General features: G+C 37.6%; 3 protein-coding genes across 3 annotated transcripts; 1 reads left to right on the top strand and 2 right to left on the bottom strand.

Annotated features, from left to right (window-relative positions):
• Positions 1–94: 94 nt before the first annotated feature.
• On the bottom strand, positions 95–2,965 carry LOC103960402 (amino acid transporter AVT1H). Its single transcript, XM_009372875.3, has 3 exons — positions 2,651–2,965; positions 1,570–2,177; positions 95–1,078 (listed from the first exon to the last, which is right to left on the bottom strand). The coding sequence occupies exons 1-3, from the start codon at positions 2,898–2,900 to the stop codon at positions 539–541; spliced, it is 1,398 nt and encodes a 465-aa protein (XP_009371150.2). The 5' UTR covers positions 2,901–2,965; the 3' UTR covers positions 95–538.
• Positions 2,966–11,213: 8,248 nt separating this feature from the next.
• On the top strand, positions 11,214–16,262 carry LOC103960401 (eukaryotic translation initiation factor 3 subunit H). Its single transcript, XM_009372874.3, is given in 13 exon segments — positions 11,214–11,370; positions 11,472–11,551; positions 11,807–11,923; positions 12,033–12,136; positions 12,371–12,437; positions 14,194–14,327; positions 14,414–14,462; positions 15,076–15,147; positions 15,228–15,329; positions 15,408–15,475; positions 15,714–15,757; positions 15,760–15,865; positions 16,005–16,262. Coding segments are annotated over 13 exon segments (1,011 nt in total). The 5' UTR covers positions 11,214–11,360; the 3' UTR covers positions 16,063–16,262.
• A 2,462-nt stretch (positions 16,263–18,724) lies between these two features.
• Positions 18,725–22,306, bottom strand: LOC103960400 (probably inactive leucine-rich repeat receptor-like protein kinase At3g28040). The gene is given in 3 exon segments (XM_009372873.3): positions 18,725–20,369; positions 20,471–21,602; positions 21,605–22,306. Coding segments are annotated over 3 exon segments (3,027 nt in total). The 5' UTR covers positions 22,023–22,306; the 3' UTR covers positions 18,725–18,892.
• Between the last annotated feature and the right edge of the window lie 1,025 nt (positions 22,307–23,331).

Below are 23,331 nucleotides of genomic sequence, written 5' to 3'. Positions count from 1 at the left end.
ACATGAACTTATCTTCCTAAACCTTGGTGTGGCATGACTCACCTCCGCTGAAAGTTTTTGCTTCTTTGCACTCATATTCTTTTGACTCTCATGGTTTCCGATTTTCAAATTAAAGTACATCTCAGCTTATAAATTAGTCCCGTTTCATGATGAGTGATTTTAATTTTTATACCATGAACCGTGATTAGCCTTCCCATTATTGTATTTATCAAACATGTGAATAGAATTTCAATTTTATTCCCAAGCCATTGGCTTTTTATTTATTATTTTGTTCTAAAAGCTTTGGAGGCAACATACAACGAAGAGAAGAAGAACAGCTGATTCAAAAAGCTTTATTCATATGATGACAACCGCAGATACATACACGTAACACGTCCATAGAGCTTTAGACCTCAAAAATATTACAAAAAAAAAAAAAAAAAAAAAAAAACACCAAAAAAATAATCAGAGGATAAAATATAGATCCAGCACCCATCCCACGATGAAAATGTAAATAGTTTTATTTGAATAGAAAAGTGAGATGGTTGGCTCATTTTTTTCAGGCCGAGTGAGCTCTGCTCAGGCTTTTAAAGAGCAACCTTGATGAGGAAATCGTTCCAGCTATCCCAAGAAGGGTGCCAAAAGCAATTAAGGTGAGGTTGAGGACCATGAGAGGCCTTGAAATTTGACCCCAGCATATCTTGAGGTAGAAGGCACAGGGCAAAATGATACAAATGCCAACACTCACAAGTGATCCAGTGAGGCTGAGAACATACCCAAAATACGGAACAGAGAGAGCTAGTGCTAGAATCACCAGAAGTAGGACTGAACCGACGCTGCCCCGGATGAGAAACTTTGCTCTGGAGCTCAAAGAGGGAGGAAGGTTATGCTCAAGCTGGATAGCCATTGGTGCAAATTCAAGAGCATATTTGGTCATTGGTGTCAGCACAGTTGCCCACAGTGCAATCTTTGTCACTATAAGATGTGGAGGCATGCTCAGAGTGATTTGAGGATTCACCTGAGGACCAAACAACTTGGCTCCCGTGAATCCTAGGGATGCGTAAAGTATTGTCACTAGAGTGAAGCTTATTATTGATACCTGCAAGAATTTAAAACATATAAAGGGTTAAATTTGGAGAAAACAAAGTAAAAATATAGGTCGTATTTAGTTCGGTCATTGCTGACTTTCGGTAGTTTAAGTTCGATACCTAATTATTATTGGCTCATTGGGTTATTACTTAGTCCAAATCCCCACCTACCAATACCGTTATCTAGCGGTTCCATAACTATTTCATTTTAGGTTAGATTGTGCTCATACTCTAACAACTTAAGTCCATGATCACCGAGTTTCAATCAAAATAGAATGATTTCTACTGAAGTTTTGTTCACATCGTAATTAGATTGTTATCCAACAGTTGTGTGATCTGAATTTTTCTTCATGGTTAACTGCGATCAAGAGATTGGGAATGATAGTTTATTTATGTACCATGTTCTAAATATAGATAGAGAATGAAGGAGTACTACATAGACTGGAGAAATTAGTTAATTAACTTATTATCTATATGATTGGAGAGACTATAAAAAGTATACCTTGGTGAACTTGGATGGGTCTTTCATGGCCTTGTATAAATTGGGGAAAACAACATGTCCTGCAAAGCTGAAGCTATAAAGGCCAGATATTGCAGGAATGTTATGAATCTGGAGGGCAGGTATGGTGTGGTTCAATTTCACCCCTCCGAAAATGGCGGTGCATGCCACTGATATAAAAATGACGAGTGACATGAGAACTCCGCCGAAGGAAAGGAAAGATATGGAAGAGAGATCTCTCAACCAAAGACTAGGGAGAGCTACGAAGACAGCAATCAAGGTTAAGAGCTGAGATTTCTGTAACTTAGCCCACGAAATCTTGAGTTGAATCCCGGAGAGCACTGTGGCTAGATTGTCATGCAGAGCGATGGTGTAGGACACAAGGGCCATGAAAATCTCCACGTAAATGAAGGATGCTGCTATAATTTTTCCTCTGGATCCAAATGCATTGTATCCAATATCTGTGTAGCTTCTTGACTTGGGATGTTTGTCCAGACATTTTCCAAGGAGATGGGAACAATATGCACATATCACCCCAAGTCCTATCAATAGGAATGCAGAAGACCAACCCCCATTTTCTAAGGCATATGGAGTTGATAACTGTCCCAAACCTGCAACCCAAAACGTATGCAAAAACTAATTAATTTACAACATATTTGTTGAAGTTGAAGTTAATATTTTTTTTTTTTTTTTTGTAGTGTAACTGGTGTGAAAAGCTAAATGATATATATAACGATCTCGATCAAGGATTATCTTTGCAAAAAAAAAAAAATAAATAAATAAAAAGCTTTGGGTTGTTAGATAAAGTGGAAATGAAAATGCAGTCAATTTAATGACTAAGATATTGTTGATTAAGCGAATTTGTGGCATGAAAGAGTATCTAAAAAATAAACGGTCCTTGGATTGTACCCCGGCAATTGTACCAACTTTCTCAAGTTGACATCCCTAGTATAACCTAGAAAGCTTAAGCGATCTTGTATATATAAACACACAACCGAAACCAAAAACAAAGCTAAGCACTGAAGTTACATGCACATCTTAGACCTTTTGATCAAATAACTCTAGTTCATGAAAAATTCATTACCTATGAGCATCCCACTCATGTTGACAACAGACTGAATAACTGAATTGTTGGCCTCTGCATGGTGCTCAACAACACCCGTGACTCTCTTGCCGCTCTCGAAGCTTTGGTCACACGTACATACTTTGTTTTCCTCCAGACAAACGTTGCAGCTCAGATTCGCACGCTGCACTGCGTCGCTCTCAAGAACTTGATTCTGGTGTGGGAGGCAGTTTGATCTTGACGTTCCGAACAATTTGTTCCACATGTTCATGTTCTAGCTAAGCAAATAAAAGGTTCTAGCTAAGAGATACTTGGTGAATGCTTCGTACAAGAAGTGAAAGGGTGGTATATATACACATGCATGAACAGAAGCAATATTCCTACAGTACTATACTGCTCACTACTATCTGAAAGAAGCAAGTAAGATGTATAAATGTTTGCGATCTTCCAAATCTAGAGGAATAAGAGTGGGTATATTTTTATAACAAAATGAAATTTATACAGGTATACTTTAAATTTTTAATTACGATTTGCAATTAGAATCTGACTTTAAAATTTTGAAGATGTCTCACCTGGTAGATACCCAGAGAGAGTTAATTAATTTGGTGGCGTCCACCAGGTTGATGCTAATGGGAAAGTTGGCAAAGGGAACAATTTGAAAAAAGTTGACGTTCCACCATAAAACAAGTTGGTGATATGGGGAGTAGTACTATCTCTTATAAACCCTCGCATGTTTTGGTTCTTCACCGATGTGGGACTTTATCCTCACATTCTCACAAGCTTCCTCATTTGTGAAGGATTTTCATGCCTAATACGTGGACAACACAAACAAGGTAACGTGGAGCACGTGCCATAAAGAAAGTTGAAGTTTCACTTTAAAACCAATTAACAATATGAGAATGAGAAGTAGCTCAATATCTTGCAAGCCCTAACATGGTTTGGTGCTTCACCGATGTGAAACTTTATTCTCACATTCTTACATAATTTGCTAACGCAACCAACTTGACCTTATAACTATTCCCAAATCTACCGAATGCATGTGAATCATGATCAAGGTGCTTCACTCATGTATTAAAATTGAATTTCGGCAATTAATTGGCGGGAAAAGTGCACCTAAAAAGCACATAGACAATTATTCGTATGCCGAGGCTAACTCCCTTTAATTAAGGAGCTAACTCCCTTTAATTAAGGAATTAATCCCTTTGCAATTTGGCAACATCACGAACCGGCGTAACATGTACGATACAACAATCTTACTCAAAGGTTGATAGCGTTAGAAGAGAAAACGAAAAAGCTAGACACAACGTTAATTCTCCACTAAAAATTTAACAACATGAATTAAGTGAATCAAACAAAATTTCCCACGTTAATAATTGGTTATCAGGTGGAATATCTTTTTCGGCCTAGATATGATGAAATCTATACATGAGTACTTTTAATTTGGTGTTTAAGGATTCGTTTAAAAGTACTTTTAAAATAATTGAAGCGCTTTTGATGATGGTGTTTTGAAACCAATTTTTAGTAAAAATGCAAGTGAATTATAGAAAAACACTTGAAGTACTTCATGCAAGAAGCACATAACTGGTGCTTCCTGCATGAAGCACTTTAAGTACTTTTGGAGCTGATAAAAAACACTTTCCCCAAAATCGTTTTTAGTCATTTGAAAAACACTTTCAAACGAGCCCAAAGTTCAAATACAATTTCGGTGTATTGCATTGGCATCTCAGGCGCTACACCTAAATGAATGAACATTTTTTTTTTTTTAGGAAATGTTATTAGCACTCCAAAAATCTTATTCTACACTCCGTTACAAGTGTATTTTTCTTTTTAATTATAGAAAGTTTGGAGTGCCAAATGAGATTTTTGGAGTGCTAATAACAATTCCATTATTTTTTTTTTTTCATATTTAAGTTGAAGACTATATCAATCTAGCTGCAACTCATTACTAGCATTGTCAAGGGATAACATAAACGGCTGAAAACCTTAGGTCCCATGCAACACCAAGTACCTTCACATCAGCACCTTCACATCAGCACCAAGAATATGATGACACAATAGCTTCGGTAAATTTCAAGTCAGAAATCCTATGTATGGCTGAATGCGAATTTTCTCATACTCATTATTCTCACAATGTATATATTCGTTTGCTATCTTTAAAGTATAACGAATTGTATAACTAGTGTGTTGGATTTCTACCCATGAATCTCAGATTGGATTTTCACTCATGCATTACAGGTTCCAAACTCTTGTAATGGTGATGTTGAGTTTCCATTCATGCATCCTGAGTTTGAAATTCCCTCTTTGTAATAGTTTCGAACCCTTCTTCCCTCCTTAATACTAATAACTTTTTTGTTTAAAATCGAATTCCATAAACTAGTGAGTTTTGTAGGAAAACGATGCCAAAAAAATAAAAAATAAAAAAGATGTGAAACGAATTAAGGTATCAAATTGTGACATGGCCTACCCTTTCCCTCCATAAAACGTTTTTATTTGAAAAATGAGACAAGACCTAACTGAGAATATGTAGGGGAAGTTGATTCCAAACGAACCAGATGCGACTGCCAAACAACCTTCATTCCCCTTGCAGCTTGGAGAAGAAAAACATATGATACCATTCATATTGCCTAGAACGCGTAGCAAATATTCTACGATATCTACTTATTTTTATGGAAATTGTGGGGAGTTGAGATCCTCTCCGGATCTTTGTGTCCGGATCGAGGACCGAGAAATCCAGACCAATCATTTAAAACCCTACGGTGTCTATTTGTTTATTTCATCGGCTCACCTCACACAAACTAAGGATTCAAATCTCTCTCTTATTTTTTAAACGGCCCGAATTTTTTAATCCGCGTGCTCCGGACTTAGGGAGATCTGGAGAGCATAATTGATTCTACTGAGGGTTTGTGCCTTTTATGCACTGCATATTTAATTGCTGCATCTACTTTTTGACATAAATGGTTCTAATGCATGTCTAGACTGGCTAAAAAAAATTAGGAAAATGGGTATCAAACTTCATCCGCATCAGTGCAAGAGATCGTGAAGAATGAGATCTAGCATATGGTTTTTCTAGAAGAAAGCAGGTTTAAAAGGAGGTTAATTTAGATCGAAATGGGCAAAAATGACTTCTAGAGGGGGAGAAATGGCCATGGCTACAAGCCTACAAGGACATGTTTGGCATTGTTGTGGGTTAAAAAAAGTAGTTTTGATGTGCCGTGAGAATAATTAGGTGTGAAATAAATCAATTACATGTTTGACAAACTAAGTCTGTAAATGCACTTCGACACAAAGCGCTGTCAATGTGCTTATTAAATTTTGAATAATACTTGTGTCTCGCCCTCGGTGAAACCTCCTCATTCTACCCATTTTATTTAACGAATTTTCTTATGCATATGTTATATTCGAAACTGGTCAGCTCCTAGATCATCATTTCAAGATTACCTATGCAAACTTCAAATACATAGTGATAATTTAGTAATATGTATGTATTAAACAAATAAATGGTTTTGGTAACGATTAAGATCGTCATAGTGAACTTTCCATTGAATTTATACATATAAATGATTAAACAATTTTGAGTTCGGCTGATTTTTTTTTATAAAGATGATCTTGAAATGATGATGATTTAGGAGATGAACGTTTCTAATTATGTAATCTATATAGAAAAAATTCGTTAAATGAAAAAGGTGGAAGTAGAAGAGATGTAAATATGTAGAATGACAAAAAAAAAAAGATAATGTTCAAAGTGTTTCTTACTTATTTGTTTTGCAAAATGAAACTTAATTTCACTACATATGCTCCTTTTTCTAAAGGGAATTGTTATTAGCACTAAAAAAATCTCATTTAGCACTCCAAACTTTCTATAATTAGAAAGAAAAATACACTTGTGAGGAGTGTAGGATGAGATTTTTAGAGAGCTAATAACAATTCCCTTTCTAAAATATAGATCTTAATTTTCTTTTTTTGCCAAAGTTCGAGGTATCCCACGTTCCGAAAAATAAGACTAGTCTAAATTTTCAATATTGAAAAAAATGGAGATAATGTTCAAAGTTTTGCTTATTTGCTTTTTATCCTTTAGTATTCATGTATAACCTGCATGTAACTTATGGCCTCCTAGGTGTATGTAACCAATAACCTTTCTAAACGTTTGTCAACTTTGACATTTCACATTCATGTCATCATTACTGTAACGTAAAAGGAAAGCCTCACCTGCATGATTAAGATCATAAGCTCTGAAAGCAAATTTCGTTGTCTTTCTTTACTTCTTACTTCTCTCTATCTACCATTAGTCTCATACTTCTCAAGTCTATTCAACCTCTCCACTAGTCTCATAAAATACACGTGACACATAACAAAGCGAGCCATCAAAAATATGTGTCAACATATAAGAGCTACAATGCGGTTAGCCCGCCGCACATAAGGAAAATTTTAACCACTCAAAATTAGAGAGGGTATAAACAAAGAACTAAGGCATAAGCATCATTAGGGCTTTGTGAGAAAGAAATAGGAGAAAACCAAACTCTCTCCCTATCCTCTCTAATAGTCGGCCGCCTAGAGGTGATTTCACTAGCATCAAATCACTTCTAGATCGTCCATCTCTTCTTCACCTTGGTGGGGAAACTTAGAGGCTCCAAGAACTTGGAGATCTCATTCAACAAATCTATCCAAGGAGGAAGGAAAGAAGTCTGTTGAAGCTCAATCATTTATCCTTTCAATTTGTGTTTAGTTTTGGTTTACGTTTCACTAGACTTTTGAATTTTCAATGGGATAACGATTGGATTTTGAGTTCATACTTTCATTAATTTTGCTCTAGTACTAATTTTAATGCATATGTTGCTCAAATGATCTTAATTTAATAAAGTTTTTCCTTCATTTTGGGCATGGCCCACCTTTTCTTCTAGAGCAGCAAAGTGAGTAAGTCCATTGTCATGGCATGTTTAGGCACAGTGTTGGTATGTTGTCTGTTGGGTGTGTGGGCATGCTGACTGGCGTGCTATGTGCTAAGGTGACCAAGAAACTCAAAGAATTGCATCGAGCTACAAAGAGCGAGGACTTCATGACTTCAAGTATGAAAAGTGGCGCATATGTCTCTAAGTGCTTAGAGGAGCTTTGCAAACATAGATGGTTGTTGGGCCTTGTACACATGGAGTCATATGATGACACACCTCGACTCAGAATGTCCACCTAGACTCCGAATCGAGTTGTGCTGGCCGATACTAAGAGGGTGACGAAGCCATAAAGTGTAGTGACATGGAAAATGTGAATAAATTTAAACCTAAAAGTGCCTAAATATAAGAGTGCACTTGTGAGCGAGAATGAACCCATTTCACACATGATGTCAGAGCATAAGTAAAATATAGTAAAGTAGGATGAGAATCATACTATTGAAGGTAACCACCTATACCAAGATTTTCCAAGAATCATCTTCGACATGAAAGCTCAGCACTAAAAATAAGGGTGAGTGGCCCTAAAAATAAATCTTTGTAAAAACCTATCGTCGTAAAACAAGTATAGTTTTCAAAATATACATATTACATACAGTAAGAAAATACTTACCGTAGCATGCAATATCTCAAGAATTCAATACGTCATAATATTTCATAAATAAAACATGACGTCCATAATCACATAATGTCACATAAGCAAACATATCATATCGAGTGCTCATCGACACATGCTGACACACGAGTTCATGCAAAGATATCCTGACATGAACATGACTGTGTGTAATAATGATATACATTCTAGTACTACAACCACGTGAAGACTGATGTTATGCGTATCACATACGAGTCCTAATTGCCTATGGCAATCTAGGACAGGACCGACACTTTCAGTGGATCCAAAGTGAGCGTACGGTGCGATGTGAACATACATGTGAAAGACTAGCCTTGGCCCCGAGCGAGTACTAACACTGGTGCAGCAACGATGAGCATATAGCGTAAATATAATCATGCCACAATGATTCGATAAGTCTAGTCAACATAATATTATTCATGTCTGCAAATATAATTAAGACAACCCATAATAGTATGCATACCTATGCATCCCCCATGATTCATAATAATTTCATAGTTTCTATCAACACGCTAAATCTTATAAACGTTAAGCTAATCTAGGTGTATCATAGCAAATTCTTTATGAAATATATAAATGGAAACCAACAAATAATAAATACTACATAAAAGAAAAGATCCACTCACAAATCATGTCGTCGGGTCGAACCCGCCACCTAGAAATGAAATCATTTACATAAATATAATGTACTAGCATATAAACGCGTTTTTTGTACAAAGTACAACTAATTAATGAACTATTTTAAAACAATCAAATTTCAAAAAATGGAGGGCAGATTCGGATTCGGCACGTTGAGAAACTTAAGGAGGGACCTCGAGTTCCTCCACATGTAGCCACAAGATGGCTGCACAGGCAGCCACGCGTTGGCCATCACACACGCTACGTGCCGGTCACCATGCACCTTTTTCGTGGTTTCCAGATTTTGCAGATTTTCTTCCCAACTTTTAGAGCTCATTTTGAGATCGATTCTTAACCAAATTCGATGATTTAAAAGTCAATATGAAGCTAGAAATGTACAAAACCATACCAAAATAGGGCCAAGCTATGGTCGGCCTTGATTAGAAAAATGTTCTAAAGGTGGTCAGATGGTCATAGATCCTTGTTGGAAAAATTGCAGAATTTTCTTCTTCTGAGGTATTTCAACGTCAACCCTTCACCAAAATGCCTAAACTAAGTCACACATCCATAATTTCAATGAGAGATGTTAAATCTAATGTTCTCGGACCTTACCTTAGTCATAATTGACGATAACTCATCAAAGAAGATGATGAACAGTGGCAATGGCAATGCACTGTGCAGTGCAAGTTCCACGTCTGGGTTTGATGTTCATGGTGTGAACTTAACACCAATGAGGAATAACAAGGTGTGGTGGTGATTTGATAGTTTGGCTCATTGGAGTCGACGACTGATGGCGGTTCAGGACTACAATTCATAGAGAGTGTAGAGACGAGAAGGAGAGAGAGATGAGCGAGCTCAAGGCTATGTCCCTTCGGTTTTAACTTCACAGATGGGTGGTGATCTGCCGTGACGTTGATAGGGTCGTGGTACTTCGGCGACTTTGCATTTGTAGATAGGGAGAGTGATAGAGAAGGTTTGAGAAAGAGAGTTATGGTGAGGGCTGAGAAAGAAAGATGTGGAGGAGAATCAACGATGAAGGAAAAAGAGAGTTAGAAGAGAGAGAGAAAGAGTAAGACGCCTGGGAGAGTTGGAAGACACATGAGTGAGGGATGAATGCGGGGTGTAAACCCTACGTGGTACATAGCCCAAGGCCAAAAAAAAAAAAAAAATCAAATTATCTCCCATAAACGTGAAATTACTAAAACGCCTTTTACGATTATAGTTTCGTAAAATTTTAATTGTAGCTCCGATTTCGATTCCGCTTGAGCCTACATGTTTGTACCATCGAGTACTTCAAAAATACGGAAAAAATAGTAGCTCGTATGTGTCATGAAATAACGGTCAACGAAAATCAACAAACTCATATTAAGGGCATTTTCGTCAATTCACTCCATAAAATTAATAAAATTGTAAAATTAGGGATGAGTTGTTACCTATGACCTGCCCCCAACTTGTGCAAGCATGGGTATTTTTTTTTTTTAATTTTTATGTGGCCCTTTCCCAATGATCAGTGGGAAACAGGAAAGTAGTGAACTGTCAGGTCTATAGGTTCGTGTTGACTTTGTACTCAATAATCTTCATGCTCTGCTTCCCAAATTATGCACCTTGTGTTGGCATAATGATGTTGATTGCTGATCATCTTTACTTTGCTTCGAAGATACATCGATTGTGAGAAGAACAAGGTAGCCAAGTTGAATTTGTGATTGGTGTGTGACTTGGGCATGTGAAGCGTGAGGCTGGATAAACGGTGAGCAAATAGTCTTGGTGGTTTTGCAGCGGTCAGGAAGGACAATCCTGCATGAGTTACTGAATCTTCATGTCGGCAAGCCGTGATCACTATATTAGGCGTCATTTTGGTTGGTGAGGAGGATTTAGCTGGCAACTGGGAGGTCCGTATCTATGTATGCAAAATCTTCCATGGCTTGGGAAAGGTCTAAGAAGGCAGCGGTCAATAATATCATTTTCAGATGGATAAGATTTCCATTCCAAAATTTCGAAATCAGATCGGATTAGATGCATATTACAATTTTCAAAATTAGAGTAATCTCAAAAATTTCGAAACATAATTAAGGAATTCATTTATTTGATAGGTTTTATGAATATTTTCGAACTTTTTTACATGCAATTTATTGTTCTTTGTTAATATTTGGTATGTTATGTGTAAATTTGCTTAATTATGTGGTATACTAGCATGTTTATCATTTTTATTATACAAGTATGTTTAATTAATATATATAAAAAATGAACAGTTAGTCACTAAAACTAACAATAAAATACAAAAGTTGATTACAAAATACATAAGTTGAATAATTAACTAAAATCGCAATATGGGAGTTTGGACTTCTCGGAGCCCATTAGGCCCTATGGGCAAGGAAGGCCCAATAATATAATCCGTCGACAGCTAGGGTTTCGATATCACATTCAATTTACATAGAGGTTCCTCCGCGCTTGAGAGAGAGACACAAGGCTTCCCATCTTCTTACTGCTCCGTTGTCTCCGGCTCTCTTCGCTTCTTCTGCTGCCTCCGCGACTTAACAACATGGCGACCCGTAAGTACAATTCCCCATCTGTATTTTATCTGTAAATTTCAATGTCTGTTTTCTCTGCTGTATGTGTAAATTTTGGGTTTGGTTTTTGTTGATTTGTACAGCGGCGGCAAGATCGTTTCTTCAGGTGGCGGCGACAGAAGAGGTTGCTTCTCCTCTCAGAGTCGTTCAGATCGAGGGACTGGTAACTCTCTACGGCTTCCGACTTTTTATTGTTCTTCTGCTACTGTACTGCTATAGAATAATGATATCGAATTTGTTTGTAATTTTTAGGGAAAAATAAAAAACCCAGCTCAAATTTTGTTAATATCATTCGAATTGGTCAATTTTTGAGATAATATTTGTTGTGTGAAATCCCTGTTGGTTGCTACTGGAACTGGACTTGGTGGATTGCCTGATTGTTGGGTTTAATGTGGTTTTTGGTTTTTTCGAAAAACAGGTTATCTTGAAGATAATCAAACACTGCAAGGAGTTTTCGCCGGCTTTGGTCACGGGGCAACTTCTTGGGTTAGATGTTGGCAGCGTTCTCGAAGTTACCAATTGTTTCCCCTTCCCGGTATGTAGATGCAGGAGCTTCTTTTTTTGTGATATCTGAATGGCTTTCTCGCTCCTCTCTTGTTATCAAAATATGCCGCTATATCTGTATGTGTAACTTTTTTATTCAGGTTAGAGAGGAGGATGAAGAAATTGAAGCCGATGGTGCCAATTACCAGCTTGAGATGATGAGATGTTTGAGAGAGGTTAATGTTGACAACAACACTGTTGGATGGTAAGTAGTTTTGATTTGTCAAATTATTACTTCATTAAAGAAGCAAAGCATGCCAAAAGGGGTCAAATTTTGTGTTTTGTAATATTCATCTCCGACATGTGTATAGTATACATTGTGATGTATGAAGCTCTGAGTATTCAGAGTCAAGTGTGAAAAGGGAAGATATTGGTCATAAGGTTCTCATTCTCTTATTGTCCTCTGCAATATATAATTCTCTTTACTGATGTTTTTCAGGTACCAGTCTACGTTGTTGGGTTCTTTTCAAACAGTGGAGCTGATTGAGACATTCATGAACTACCAGGTAATGATTTTGCAATTATTATTTTAGTTGTATGTACATTCACATCTTTCATTTACTCACATTGTTTGTGGCAGTCATAACCCCACAGAAAAGAGTTTATGGCTAATTTGAGTTACTGAAATTTAAGAAGCTGCACATCTATGTGATTTAGAAATCTGCCTCCAAGTGTTTTTGTGGTTGGATTTCAAGTCTGATGATGGTTTTAAAACCATTTAGTTGTAGGAGGATTTTAGGATTTGTAAGTTAATTTTTGCATGGATGCGTGGGCCAGTCATATGAATTGAAGGTGGTTTTGTTGTATCCGGTTAAGGATTCAGCAGCAAAGCCAGTTTATTTTTATTTTGTACTGGTAGAGTCTTCGAAAGTTTGCATCAGAGGATGTTCAATATAGAAGAATATAGGGTATTGAGAATGCAAAATGACAAAGAAGAAATTTTTTGACAAGCTTGTGAAATGCATTTGCTCTTTTTTTAGAAGAGACAGGAAGAGTGTAGTGCTACCCAGTAGCCACACTGCTAAGTAGCCTTTAACAAACCAAAAGACTTTAATAGAATAAAGTAGGGAGAAGAGGTAATCTTTGAGGAGGAGCTTAGGTGATAGAAATAAAAAGTTCCATGGGGTTGGATGGTTTCTCTATTTTGGCATCCAAATAATGTTGCGAGGTTCTGAAAATGGACTGGTTGGTTGTTTGCAGATTTTGATTGTATTGAGGTGGTTGTTGCTATCAAAAGTTTGATTGTTATCTGCCTTTGTAAAAAAAATTGGCTCGTTGCTGTTACGTTTCAGCCCATTTGTCTAGTCTTAATTTCATGAGCAATGTCCAAGGCATTGGAAATAAGGGTGGTAGTGGTGTGAAGGAGCAACCTCACGATCCAAGGATGTTTGTTTGAGGGACACAGATCTTTGATGCGACTCATCTTCACCAAAACTGTCTTTATGCAACACACACATAAAGTCAGTTTTGGTGAACGTGTGATGCAGGCAGACATGTGAGGCAGTTTGAATGCTCATGTATGTTTGTACGAGGGACAACAGATCTTTGATGTGACTCACATTCAACAAAACTGGCTTTATGCAACACACACATAAAGCCAGTTTTGGTGAACGTGTGATGCAGGCAGACATGTGAGGCACTTTGAATGCTCATGTATGTTTGTACGAGGGACAACAGATCTTTGATGTGACTCATGTTCACCAAAACTGGCTTTATGTGTGTGACTGGCTTTATGCAACACACACATAAAGCCAGTTTTGGTGAACGTGTGATGCAGGCAGACATGTGAGGCAGTTTGAATGCTCATGTATGAGCATTTGAAAGCCCTATCACAGATCTGCTCACTGATTCTTGCACTTCAACAGTTTCCTATATGCATATTAAATACTAATTGGTATATTTTGAGTTTATAATGTGATACCCCTAGTTTTAACCTAATGTAAATTTGGTTTCGATCTTGTTTGAAATTTGTTAGGTACGAAAATGATACCATACTCCATTGAATGAAAGTCAATTAGAGCGTTTGACTAAAATATCAATATTGGAAAAACTCTATCATGGAGACTTGTTTTTTTGGCCAAACCTCTTGTTTTGGCATTGTAATAAGCACTGCTGTAGCCTTGGGCTTCCAAAAAAGAACGCAGCTAAAAGTGATTATGCGTGCTTTAGTTTCTACTGCGTACTTTTTGTATTTTTTTCTTTAACATGGCTGTTGTTTCACTTAATTACTTATGTCTTTCCATAAATTTTTTGTGTTTGAAGGAAAATATTAGACGTTGTGTGTGCATAATTTATGATCCATTGAAGTCCAATCAAGGTGTTTTAGCACTCAAGGCACTGAAGCTTTCTGATTCATTCATGGATCTCTACCGCACTAACAATTTTATGGGAGAGAAGTATGGTATCATTTTGTTTCAGTGCTATTATACAAACCTATACGAATGGATGAAAACTCATTTTGTTATTTGTTTTGTGGCATTAGGTTGAGGGAGAAAAACCTATCATGGGTGGATATTTTTGAAGAAATACCTGTAAGTTTGTTGAACTGGATTATTTCGTGCACTAGGATAATACAGTCTATAGATCCTTTGTTTTATATCAAGACCTATTTGTATAATTTCTCTATGATATCACTTTTCAACTTTTGAATGAATCACAGTTAACCTATCATTTATTCAATATGCGGAACTAGTAATCAGAGACACTTATTGATGGTCATGCCAGTCACCTGTACTGGAAAAGTAGTCAGATAATTGTTAGAAGTAGTACTTTTTCTTTTTGATAAGAGAAGTAGTTCTTTTTAAGTATGTTAGGTCTGGCATATCTTTTAGCTTTTAAAAAATGAACTTGTTATGGGTCCAAGAAATTTTTTCTTTAAGTTATTGAAAACTTTAAGGACCAAAAAGGGATGATGCGCTATTGGGCTACTCTTAAAAAACCAGAATAAAGATCTCAGATTTGTTCATTGTTTGTTATCAAGTATGTGGTCTAACATGAATATTTCATGCTCTTCAGTTTTCCCAATAAAAGGTGGTGATTTTTGGTGCCTCTTTTTTCCTTTATTTTTTTTGCCTGATGTTTGTCTGAAGGTTGTGTACGGATTTACCATTTTCTTTTGATATTTATGCTGCTTGGACTTGGCAGATCAAAGTTTCAAATTCTGCACTTATCAGTGCCTTTATGACTGAGCTGGAAGCTGATACACCTGTTGTCCAGGTTTGTATATGATATTTTTATGAGAAATTCTATATGAGTCTTGAAATTATCTTAGTAATTATATATATTTGCTGTTTTAGTGTGATTACGACCGCCTGCAATTATCCACAAGCCCATTTCTGGAGAGGAATATGGAATTTCTCATTGAATGCATGGATGATTTGTCAATGGAACAGCAGAAGGTTTGTCTTCTCCTTATCTGAGTGATCTCATGTTATGATTGCTCATTTGCATGTCTTAATTTGTGTCTTGTCTTCCAGTTCCAATACTATTACAGGAACCTGTCACGTCAGCAAGCCCAACAGCAAGCATGGATCCAAAAGAGAAGGTAATATATTTCATTTGAAATGGATTCTTTTATTCATGATATTTGATAGATTTGTTATTATGGTGTTTGGTTTCCTTTTTTTTTTTTGGGATTTTACATGTTGATTGGCAGTCAACACTGCTCTTTAATGGTTTTATTATATGTGATTGGCATGTGTTCGTTGGCTTTACAGTTTTTTGTGTACTAGTAGTTTCCTCTTCTGTGTTAGTCATTCAGTTTCCTCTTCTGTGTTTCATAGAGTGGAGAATATGGCACGAAAGGCCGCAGGAGATGAACCTCTACCTGAGAGGATCCTTCAAACCCCGTTTTCAAGCCATTACCCGAGCCTTCACGTTTGGATAGCTTTCTCATAACAAATCAGATCTCAAACTACTGCAACCAAATTAATGGGTATGTTGCAAGCAGATGCTATCCTCTTGTATTTTTAGGCAGGGGGGAAGCGGTTTTGCATGGCACTTTCATAACTACACATGATTCTTAATGGTAGTATTTCTTCTGGCAATTCTAACACGTATTGTGCAATTTACAGGGTTACTGGCCAGAGCTTCAGCAGATTATATTTGACGAAGGCGTTGCACGAGAATTGAAGTAATGCAGTGTTTCAAATGTTAGTCGTAAGGAGAATTAACTTTCCTGTTCTGTTGTTCTACCTGTATAAGATGATGAACATTTAGAGATTTTCTTGAATTCAATTTTACGAATCAGTCAAGTTTTGAGCAATATTTATGCCTTTAAACCCGGATGTAAGATGATGCTGGTCGTTTTCTATCTGATTCCGTTTCCTTTACTCTGAAAATTGTTTGTAATTGCAAATTAATCGTTGCATTATTTTTTATAAAACCACAACAATACTAAACTGATTCTTAAACTTGATCGGCCGGTTTGGTGGGTTAGATGGGATTGGGCCTTAGGGGTGGTTAGATTTGTAGGAACTTGTCAAACAAGACTTGTAATTCATGTACGAGAATAGGTTAAAGAGACCCTTTTCGGAGTGATTCATCATTCCCGAATGTAGCATACAAATCTCCGTTGTACTGTGTTTTGCAAGTGTGCTTGTTCCTATCTTCGTTCTGACCATGACAAGTCTCTGTGAAATAATTCTGATGAGGAGAAAAAAGAGGGCGTTAAAGGGCGTTAAGAGACCCTCGTGGCTCAACCCTAACACTTTAAGATCCTTTTTCAAACTTGCTCCTATTTCAAGTTATGAGATAGATAAATACCCATCCCATTGCATTGTTCGGGGACATTTCGTAGCGACTGAGGGGGTCAAAGACCAAGAAGTGTGTTAGTTATTAGTCAAGCATTCTTCTTATAGCTAGATCCAATCTCCTGGTTTCTAAGGAAAGGAAAAAGAATTTCATGTTATTCCGAGGATTAGGAAAATCCTATTGCTTGCAGCTATAACTCACTCAATTGTGTATTCATAATACATTATGTCTAGTGCGTATATTTCACATTTTGACATAACAAACAATGAACTAGACACAAGTTCACTTAACTTAGTCACTACTTGTTCCATCCAGCCCACCAAACAGGACATTAGTGCCTTGCAACCGACATGTTTATTTATCACCCATTTTTGGCACGACATTACTAGGAGTAGGATTTTCTCCTCTCCTATTCCTATCCTCTTTCCTCCCCTCCTCTCCCACATTGCTTTTTGTCTTATTGTCTCTATAAAAAAATCAATATAAGATGTTGACATGATTTAACCGTAACCGTTCAAGTAGGAGGGAAGAGAAGAGAAGAAAGATTAGAAGGGGAGAGAATCCTCCTACACATTATTGCACCCATCGATATATATTTGGAGTATTTTATGGAGAAAAGAAAAGGGGTAATGTTAGGGAAATTAAATTTGAAGACATAATTTGTTAACTAAATGATATGTCACTAATAGGAAGGAACACATGTATCAACACTTAGGTAATAAACCAATCATCGACTTTCACGTTCTTTAATTTCTAAAATTTTGTTTACAAATTTAATCGCCTTAACATTACCTAAAAGAAAATAATGAAAAATAATCACGAGCGAGCCACGTAAGCAAATTGGCTCAACTTGTTCTCCGTTTTTTATTGGAGGAGGATTTCCTACCCTCCTAATCTCTCTACCATTTCATTCCCTCCTATTTGAACGGTTACGGTTAAATCACGTCAACATTTCTTATTAGTTTTTTTTATTTATAAAGATAATAAAACAAAAAAATAATATGTGAGAAGAAATGATGGAAGGGTATAAAAATAGAGGATAGAGAATCTTCTTCCTTTTGTATCGGGGGATGAAACGATGATGCAAGATTCCTTGATTATACACAGCTTCATGTCGTTTTATACCACATGATAACATATAATAATATAAATTGATTTCTGTAACGTCACCCGTGAAGAAAACGTTATGTCGGCTACCCCACATCCACAACGAACGCGTCCAAATATTGACATGTAATTTTGTTTTTATCTACCAAATTCACACTTTCATTGTGATAACCTTCTCTCTCTCCCTCTCTCCCTCTCTCTTTCTCTCTCTCTCATGTTCGTGTATAACAGTATAAACCCCGTGAACAAGTCTTTAGCGTTACAATTCTAGTGGATGAATCATGGAGATGCTCCGAATGTTACAAGTACAATAATTTGAAACTTATTCTTGTAGTTTAAATGAATTTAGTGTAATTGAATTGTTCATTAAAAAAATAAATGAAGTTTCACTTTCTAAAATTTTGAATTGTATTGAACTAAACTTGATTGTCCCTCATCATATGAAACTGAAGTAAACACTCTAAATTTTACGATGGTTAAGATTAGTCATAACTTGATCGTGCTAACGAGTTTAAAAAAATCCGAATGGTGCAAGAGTGCACTTTACTACATTTTACCAAACAAGTCTTAGTTTAATACAAGAGACTCGTAGCTATCATAGTTCAGAGCATTTTATCTTGTATCGGATATCCTGTCTTGAATGGTAAAATCTAGTCTAGTTCAGCTAACAAACCCATCAAATGTAATGGACATAAAACTTTCATTTCTTCCTCTGGTGCTACAATTCCTTGAGGTGCAAGATTCCTAAACTCCAAGCCAACAAGGCTCCCAGCAAGGGTCGGAGGTGAGAGGAACGTCTATCGTATGCAGTCATATATTTGCTTTGCAAAAAGGCTATTTCCATGACTTGAACCCATAACCTTTCGGTCACAAAGAGGCAACCTTTCCGCTACGCCAAGGCAAAAGATTCCTAAACCGATTTTAAAAGTTAACATTGCAATGACACTAACCATTCACATTGAAAACATATGGAAGATCAATTCAAGCTTAGAAAAAACTCATTAAATACACAGAAAAAACAAAAGAAAAAACAAACATTGCATATGGTCCAATATCCTAGTGGATAAGATGTTAGGTTTCTACCCATGCGTCCATGTTCGAATCAGTAAGCCTCCATTGTTTGTGGAATTGGGGTCTTGATAATCTGCATAATTTGAACAACTTCTGCCATGGTAGGCCTGCAGGATGGAATCTGTGAGGTGCAAACCAAAGCCAACTTAAGCACTGGTAGGACTTCATCCTCTGGGTAGTCACCCATGCTAACATCAATGCACCCCAACGCATTCCCTTGCTCAAGCAAAACCCTAACATGGTCATTCAGTATTACCACATTGTCCTCCCCATACTCCACAGGCCTCCTCCCAGTCACGATCTCAAGAATCAACACGCCGAAACCATACACATCACATTTTTCATTCACCCTTAGGCTCTGGCATGCCAGTTCCGGCGCCACATAACCTAGTGCACTCTGAAATCTGTTACTCACTACATGCCGGTCTATCTTTGTCAGGAGCCTTGCCAGTGCAAAGTCTGATATCTTTGCGTTGTAACTCTCATCGAGCAAGATGTTACTAGGTTTGATGTTGTAGTGGATGATTGGTGGGCGGTATGAGTGGTGCAAATGAGCAAGTCCCTTTGCTGTTCCAAGCAAGATTTTGAACCTATTAGCCCATGAAAGAGGTGGACTTGAATGAGGTCTTTCATGGAGTTTGGATTGAAGGCTGCCATTGGTGGCAAACTCTGTTACCAACAGCTGCATCCGTGGAGTCCAATAGTACCCTTTTAGAGCGATTAGATTCGGGTGTCTTGCTTTCCCCAGAATTCTAACCTCTCTATCAAAATCTTCGAGGCACTGGATTATATTTGATGTGACCAGCTTCTTGATAGCAACTACTCTTCCTTGAGCTCCAAGTGGAATTTTGTAAACTGTTCCAAAGACTCCCTCGCCGATCTCTGAGGCCTTGTTGAGTAGGGATTCAGGACTGCTAATCCATTCCGGGGATGACCTTGAATCGAAGAGAATGAGCTTCCCCGATGCCAAACTACCTGATCGTGAAGAGCTCGAACACATGCTCTCCAAGGCAGTTTCCACAAATGCAGGCCTCCTCCTTGCGGATGCATTCAGAAGACTTATAACAATCACTCCCAAAACAATCAGGCTAGCTGCTGAAATTGCCACAATGGCGGATAAGCTAAGGAAGGTGTGGCGCTGGTCTTTTGTGGATGTTGCAGATTTGTTATGGTGTCTATGACCGCCCATTTGGTTGTTGTACGCAGTTGGATCAAGAACAAGAGGCTTAGGCACATTCAGCGTACACGGTCCCTGTAACAATGGTGAGCAAATTCCCAAATTTCCTTGCAGCGCAGTTTGATCCAAGCTCTGAAATACGCTCCCAGCAGGAAGCCTCCCTACCAACCTGTTATATGATATGTTCACAGCAAGTAGATTTTCTAGTTTTCCAAGTTCTTGGGGTATCTCTCCACTCAACTCATTGAACTCCAATTTAAGAATCTTGAGCTTATTTAGCTTTGAAATGGATTTCGGAATAGTACCACTTAAATTGTTATGTGACAAGCTCCTGAAACAAAACAATGTGACATTTCTTTTAGTTCAAATTCATAAGTAATTAAAAAGGCAAATGGGAAAAATTTAGGGAAAAAAATGGGATCATAGACTTACATCAAATAGAGAGATGAGCAGTTGCCAATTTCATCAGGAATTGAGCCAGTCAATGAGTTTCCATCCAATTGGAGAATTGCCAGGCTTCCTGAATCACATACATCCTCTGGGATAGAACCGAACAAGGCGCTGTTTCGAAGATCTAGCACCGTTAAGTTCTGAAAGAAGCCGAGCTCTGGAGGCATCCTTGACTGAAGGTTGTTCCATGACAAATTCAAGTACCTCAAGTTGGAGAAAAGTCCCACTTCTGCTGGAATATTTCCTTTGAGATTGTTGCTTGACAAATCCAACATCCTTAAAGATTCGAAGAGTCTACTGGAGCCCGGAGGAATAGAACCTGTAAGTCCCATGTGGGAGAAGTCAATTTCCTCCAATCCCAGATTAAACAAGCCCTCTGGTATGCTTCCAGTGAAAGTGTTACCCCTCAACCGAATCACCAACAAATCATTGCAGTATGCAAGAGAAGTTGGAATAGTACCAACAAGTTTGTTGTTTGACAAACTCAAATAATTGAGTGATCTGAGGTCACTCATTGAAGGTGGGAGGCTTCCGGTGAAGCCATTGTTCGAAAAATCCAAATATTTGAGGCTGCTCATGCTACCAATCCACTGAGGGAAATCACCAGAGAACATGTTATCTGATAGACTGAAAAATGTCAAAGAATTCAACCTCTGAAGTGAGTCTTGTAATGCATCAGTGAACATATTATAGCTCAAATCAATCTTCTCTAAGTGAGGACATAGTCCTATATCTGCCGGCAAAGATCCCGAAAAGTGATTGCTTTGTAACAGAAGCTCTTTCAAGTTATGTACGGCTGATATCCCTTGTGACACAGACCCGGAAAAGGCATTGTTCGAAAGATCTAGAGTGCGCAATCTTGCCAAAGACCAAATCCCAGAAGCGAAATCAGGGTTACCGGAGAAATGGTTGTTTGAGAGATTGAGACCGTTCAAAGAAGAGCATCTAGGCAGTGTGCTAGGCAAAGGACCTTCAAGCAAGTTACCAGATAACGAAAGATAGCGAAGCGAAAAGCAGTTATCAAACAGGTTATCAGGGAGTGGCCCTGAGAGTGAGTTCTCGGAAAGATCAAGAAATTTGATGGAGCTCATGTTGAAAAGATTAGTGGGAATTATCCTGATAAACTGTTGTGGCTTAAATTGAGCTTTTCGAGATTCGAAGGCAGAGCAAGCTTCTCCGGACTAATATCTCCGCTGAAATTGTTGCTTGACAAAGAAAGTACCTTCAAATTTTGCAAGTTCTGAAGCCCTTTTCCGATTTTTCCCCTTAGGCCTAGGCCTTCGAGTGACAGCTGAGAGACTCTTCCGGTGGCTGGATTGCATTGTACATATTCCCAAGAACAAGGGGAGTTCTCATCTTCGTTCCATGAAGCGAGGTACGAGGAAGGATCATGGATGTCGGATTTGAAGACAAGTAGGCCTAGAACGTCGCTGTTGAGCTGTGAAGGAACTGTGGCGTCTCCCATGCAGGCGTGAAGAGATGCTAATATCAATATTGATGGCAGCATATGTTGGAGGAATCCGAGAGAAGCCATTGTTGACGAGAATACAGTTTCTAATGCTGATGGTTTCAGAAGTTGGGGAAAGAGTGATGCTTTTACTTGTGGAACACCGTACGTACTTCACGAAAAATCCGCCATGAAAGACTGTTCGATTGCATTATTAGTTACTGTGAACTCACGAGAGAGAGAGAGAGAGAGAGTTGTCAAATACCAAATGGAGTGCGTAATGGTTGCTTTGTAAAGGCCAAAATGGGGAAAAGGGGAGAATGTGAGTGTGAAACTGGGACTTTTGAGTAAACTGGTCGTCGTCAGAGAGAGAGAGAGAGAGAGAGAGAGAGAGAGAGTATTTTCTTGCGTCACCAAATAGGGTTTGTATGGTCCCTTGTGAAGGCCCAAGAGATGAAAATGGTGGGTGAGCAGGCAAAACTGTGAAAAATAATATTCTTCTACCATCATTTTCAGAAGACGTGTAGCTTTGGGTAAAAAAAAAAACATGTATTTTGTTATTAGACTATGAATTTACGACTTAAATTTAAAGAAGAACTAACATGAACTGAGTTAGCATTTGATTTCCATGGGAAAAAAACATTTTTAGTTATATTTTGCTAAAACTATTGCATGTATTTTTTGGAATTTTTAACCAATATTGGTTGGGAGAGAAATGGAGGTGCGAAGTACCACCTAAGATTTACACGCATAATTACATTATTAATAAGGTGATACTAGAAAGATCATTATTTGAAATTTTGAATCATATTTTACAAATTATATGAAATGGTGGTTGATAGTTGGATTATTTATTTAAATTATTAAAGAATGTATCTTACCATTAACGAACACATCATCTGGTCTACAAATTATGGTCTAAAAACATGGTATTCCTAACATTTTACTCTTTACACTTGATTCTCTCTGACTTTAACCCTTACACTCATTATTTGTGTCTCATTTATGATCCCATTCCGTCCACGGTTAAAGAATTGCTGGTTCCACTTACGTGGGAGTGACTCTTTTGTTTTTTTAATTCATTTTCACATTTAAAACATCTGAAATCGTACAAAACACTTTTAGAAGAATAATTACCCCAAATTTCATTATTAGCAACCCTAAATAGCTCAATTTCTCAAGATTGTTATTGAAACACACAATTTCATTAATCTACTCCTAAATTAACGGCTTAAAAAGACTACACAACCCTTATCACATCAACGAAACTGAAACCAACTTTTCTCTCCACCCGTTGACGAAATGAAGTAATATTATAGGACATGGAGGACAACCGCACAAGGAGTAAAGTAAGACACAGTAGAGTATTGGAGGGTAAGGTGCGATTTTACGTCGA

Source organism: the organism of the source record quoted next, unplaced genomic scaffold, assembly GCF_019419815.1.
Source record: "Pyrus x bretschneideri cultivar Hongxiangsu unplaced genomic scaffold, Pyrus_bretschneideri_v1 Contig14, whole genome shotgun sequence".
Taxonomy (NCBI): Eukaryota; Viridiplantae; Streptophyta; class Magnoliopsida; order Rosales; family Rosaceae; genus Pyrus; species Pyrus x bretschneideri.
Note: the sequence above shows the minus strand (reverse complement) of the source record. Positions and strands in the feature narration are given on the sequence as shown.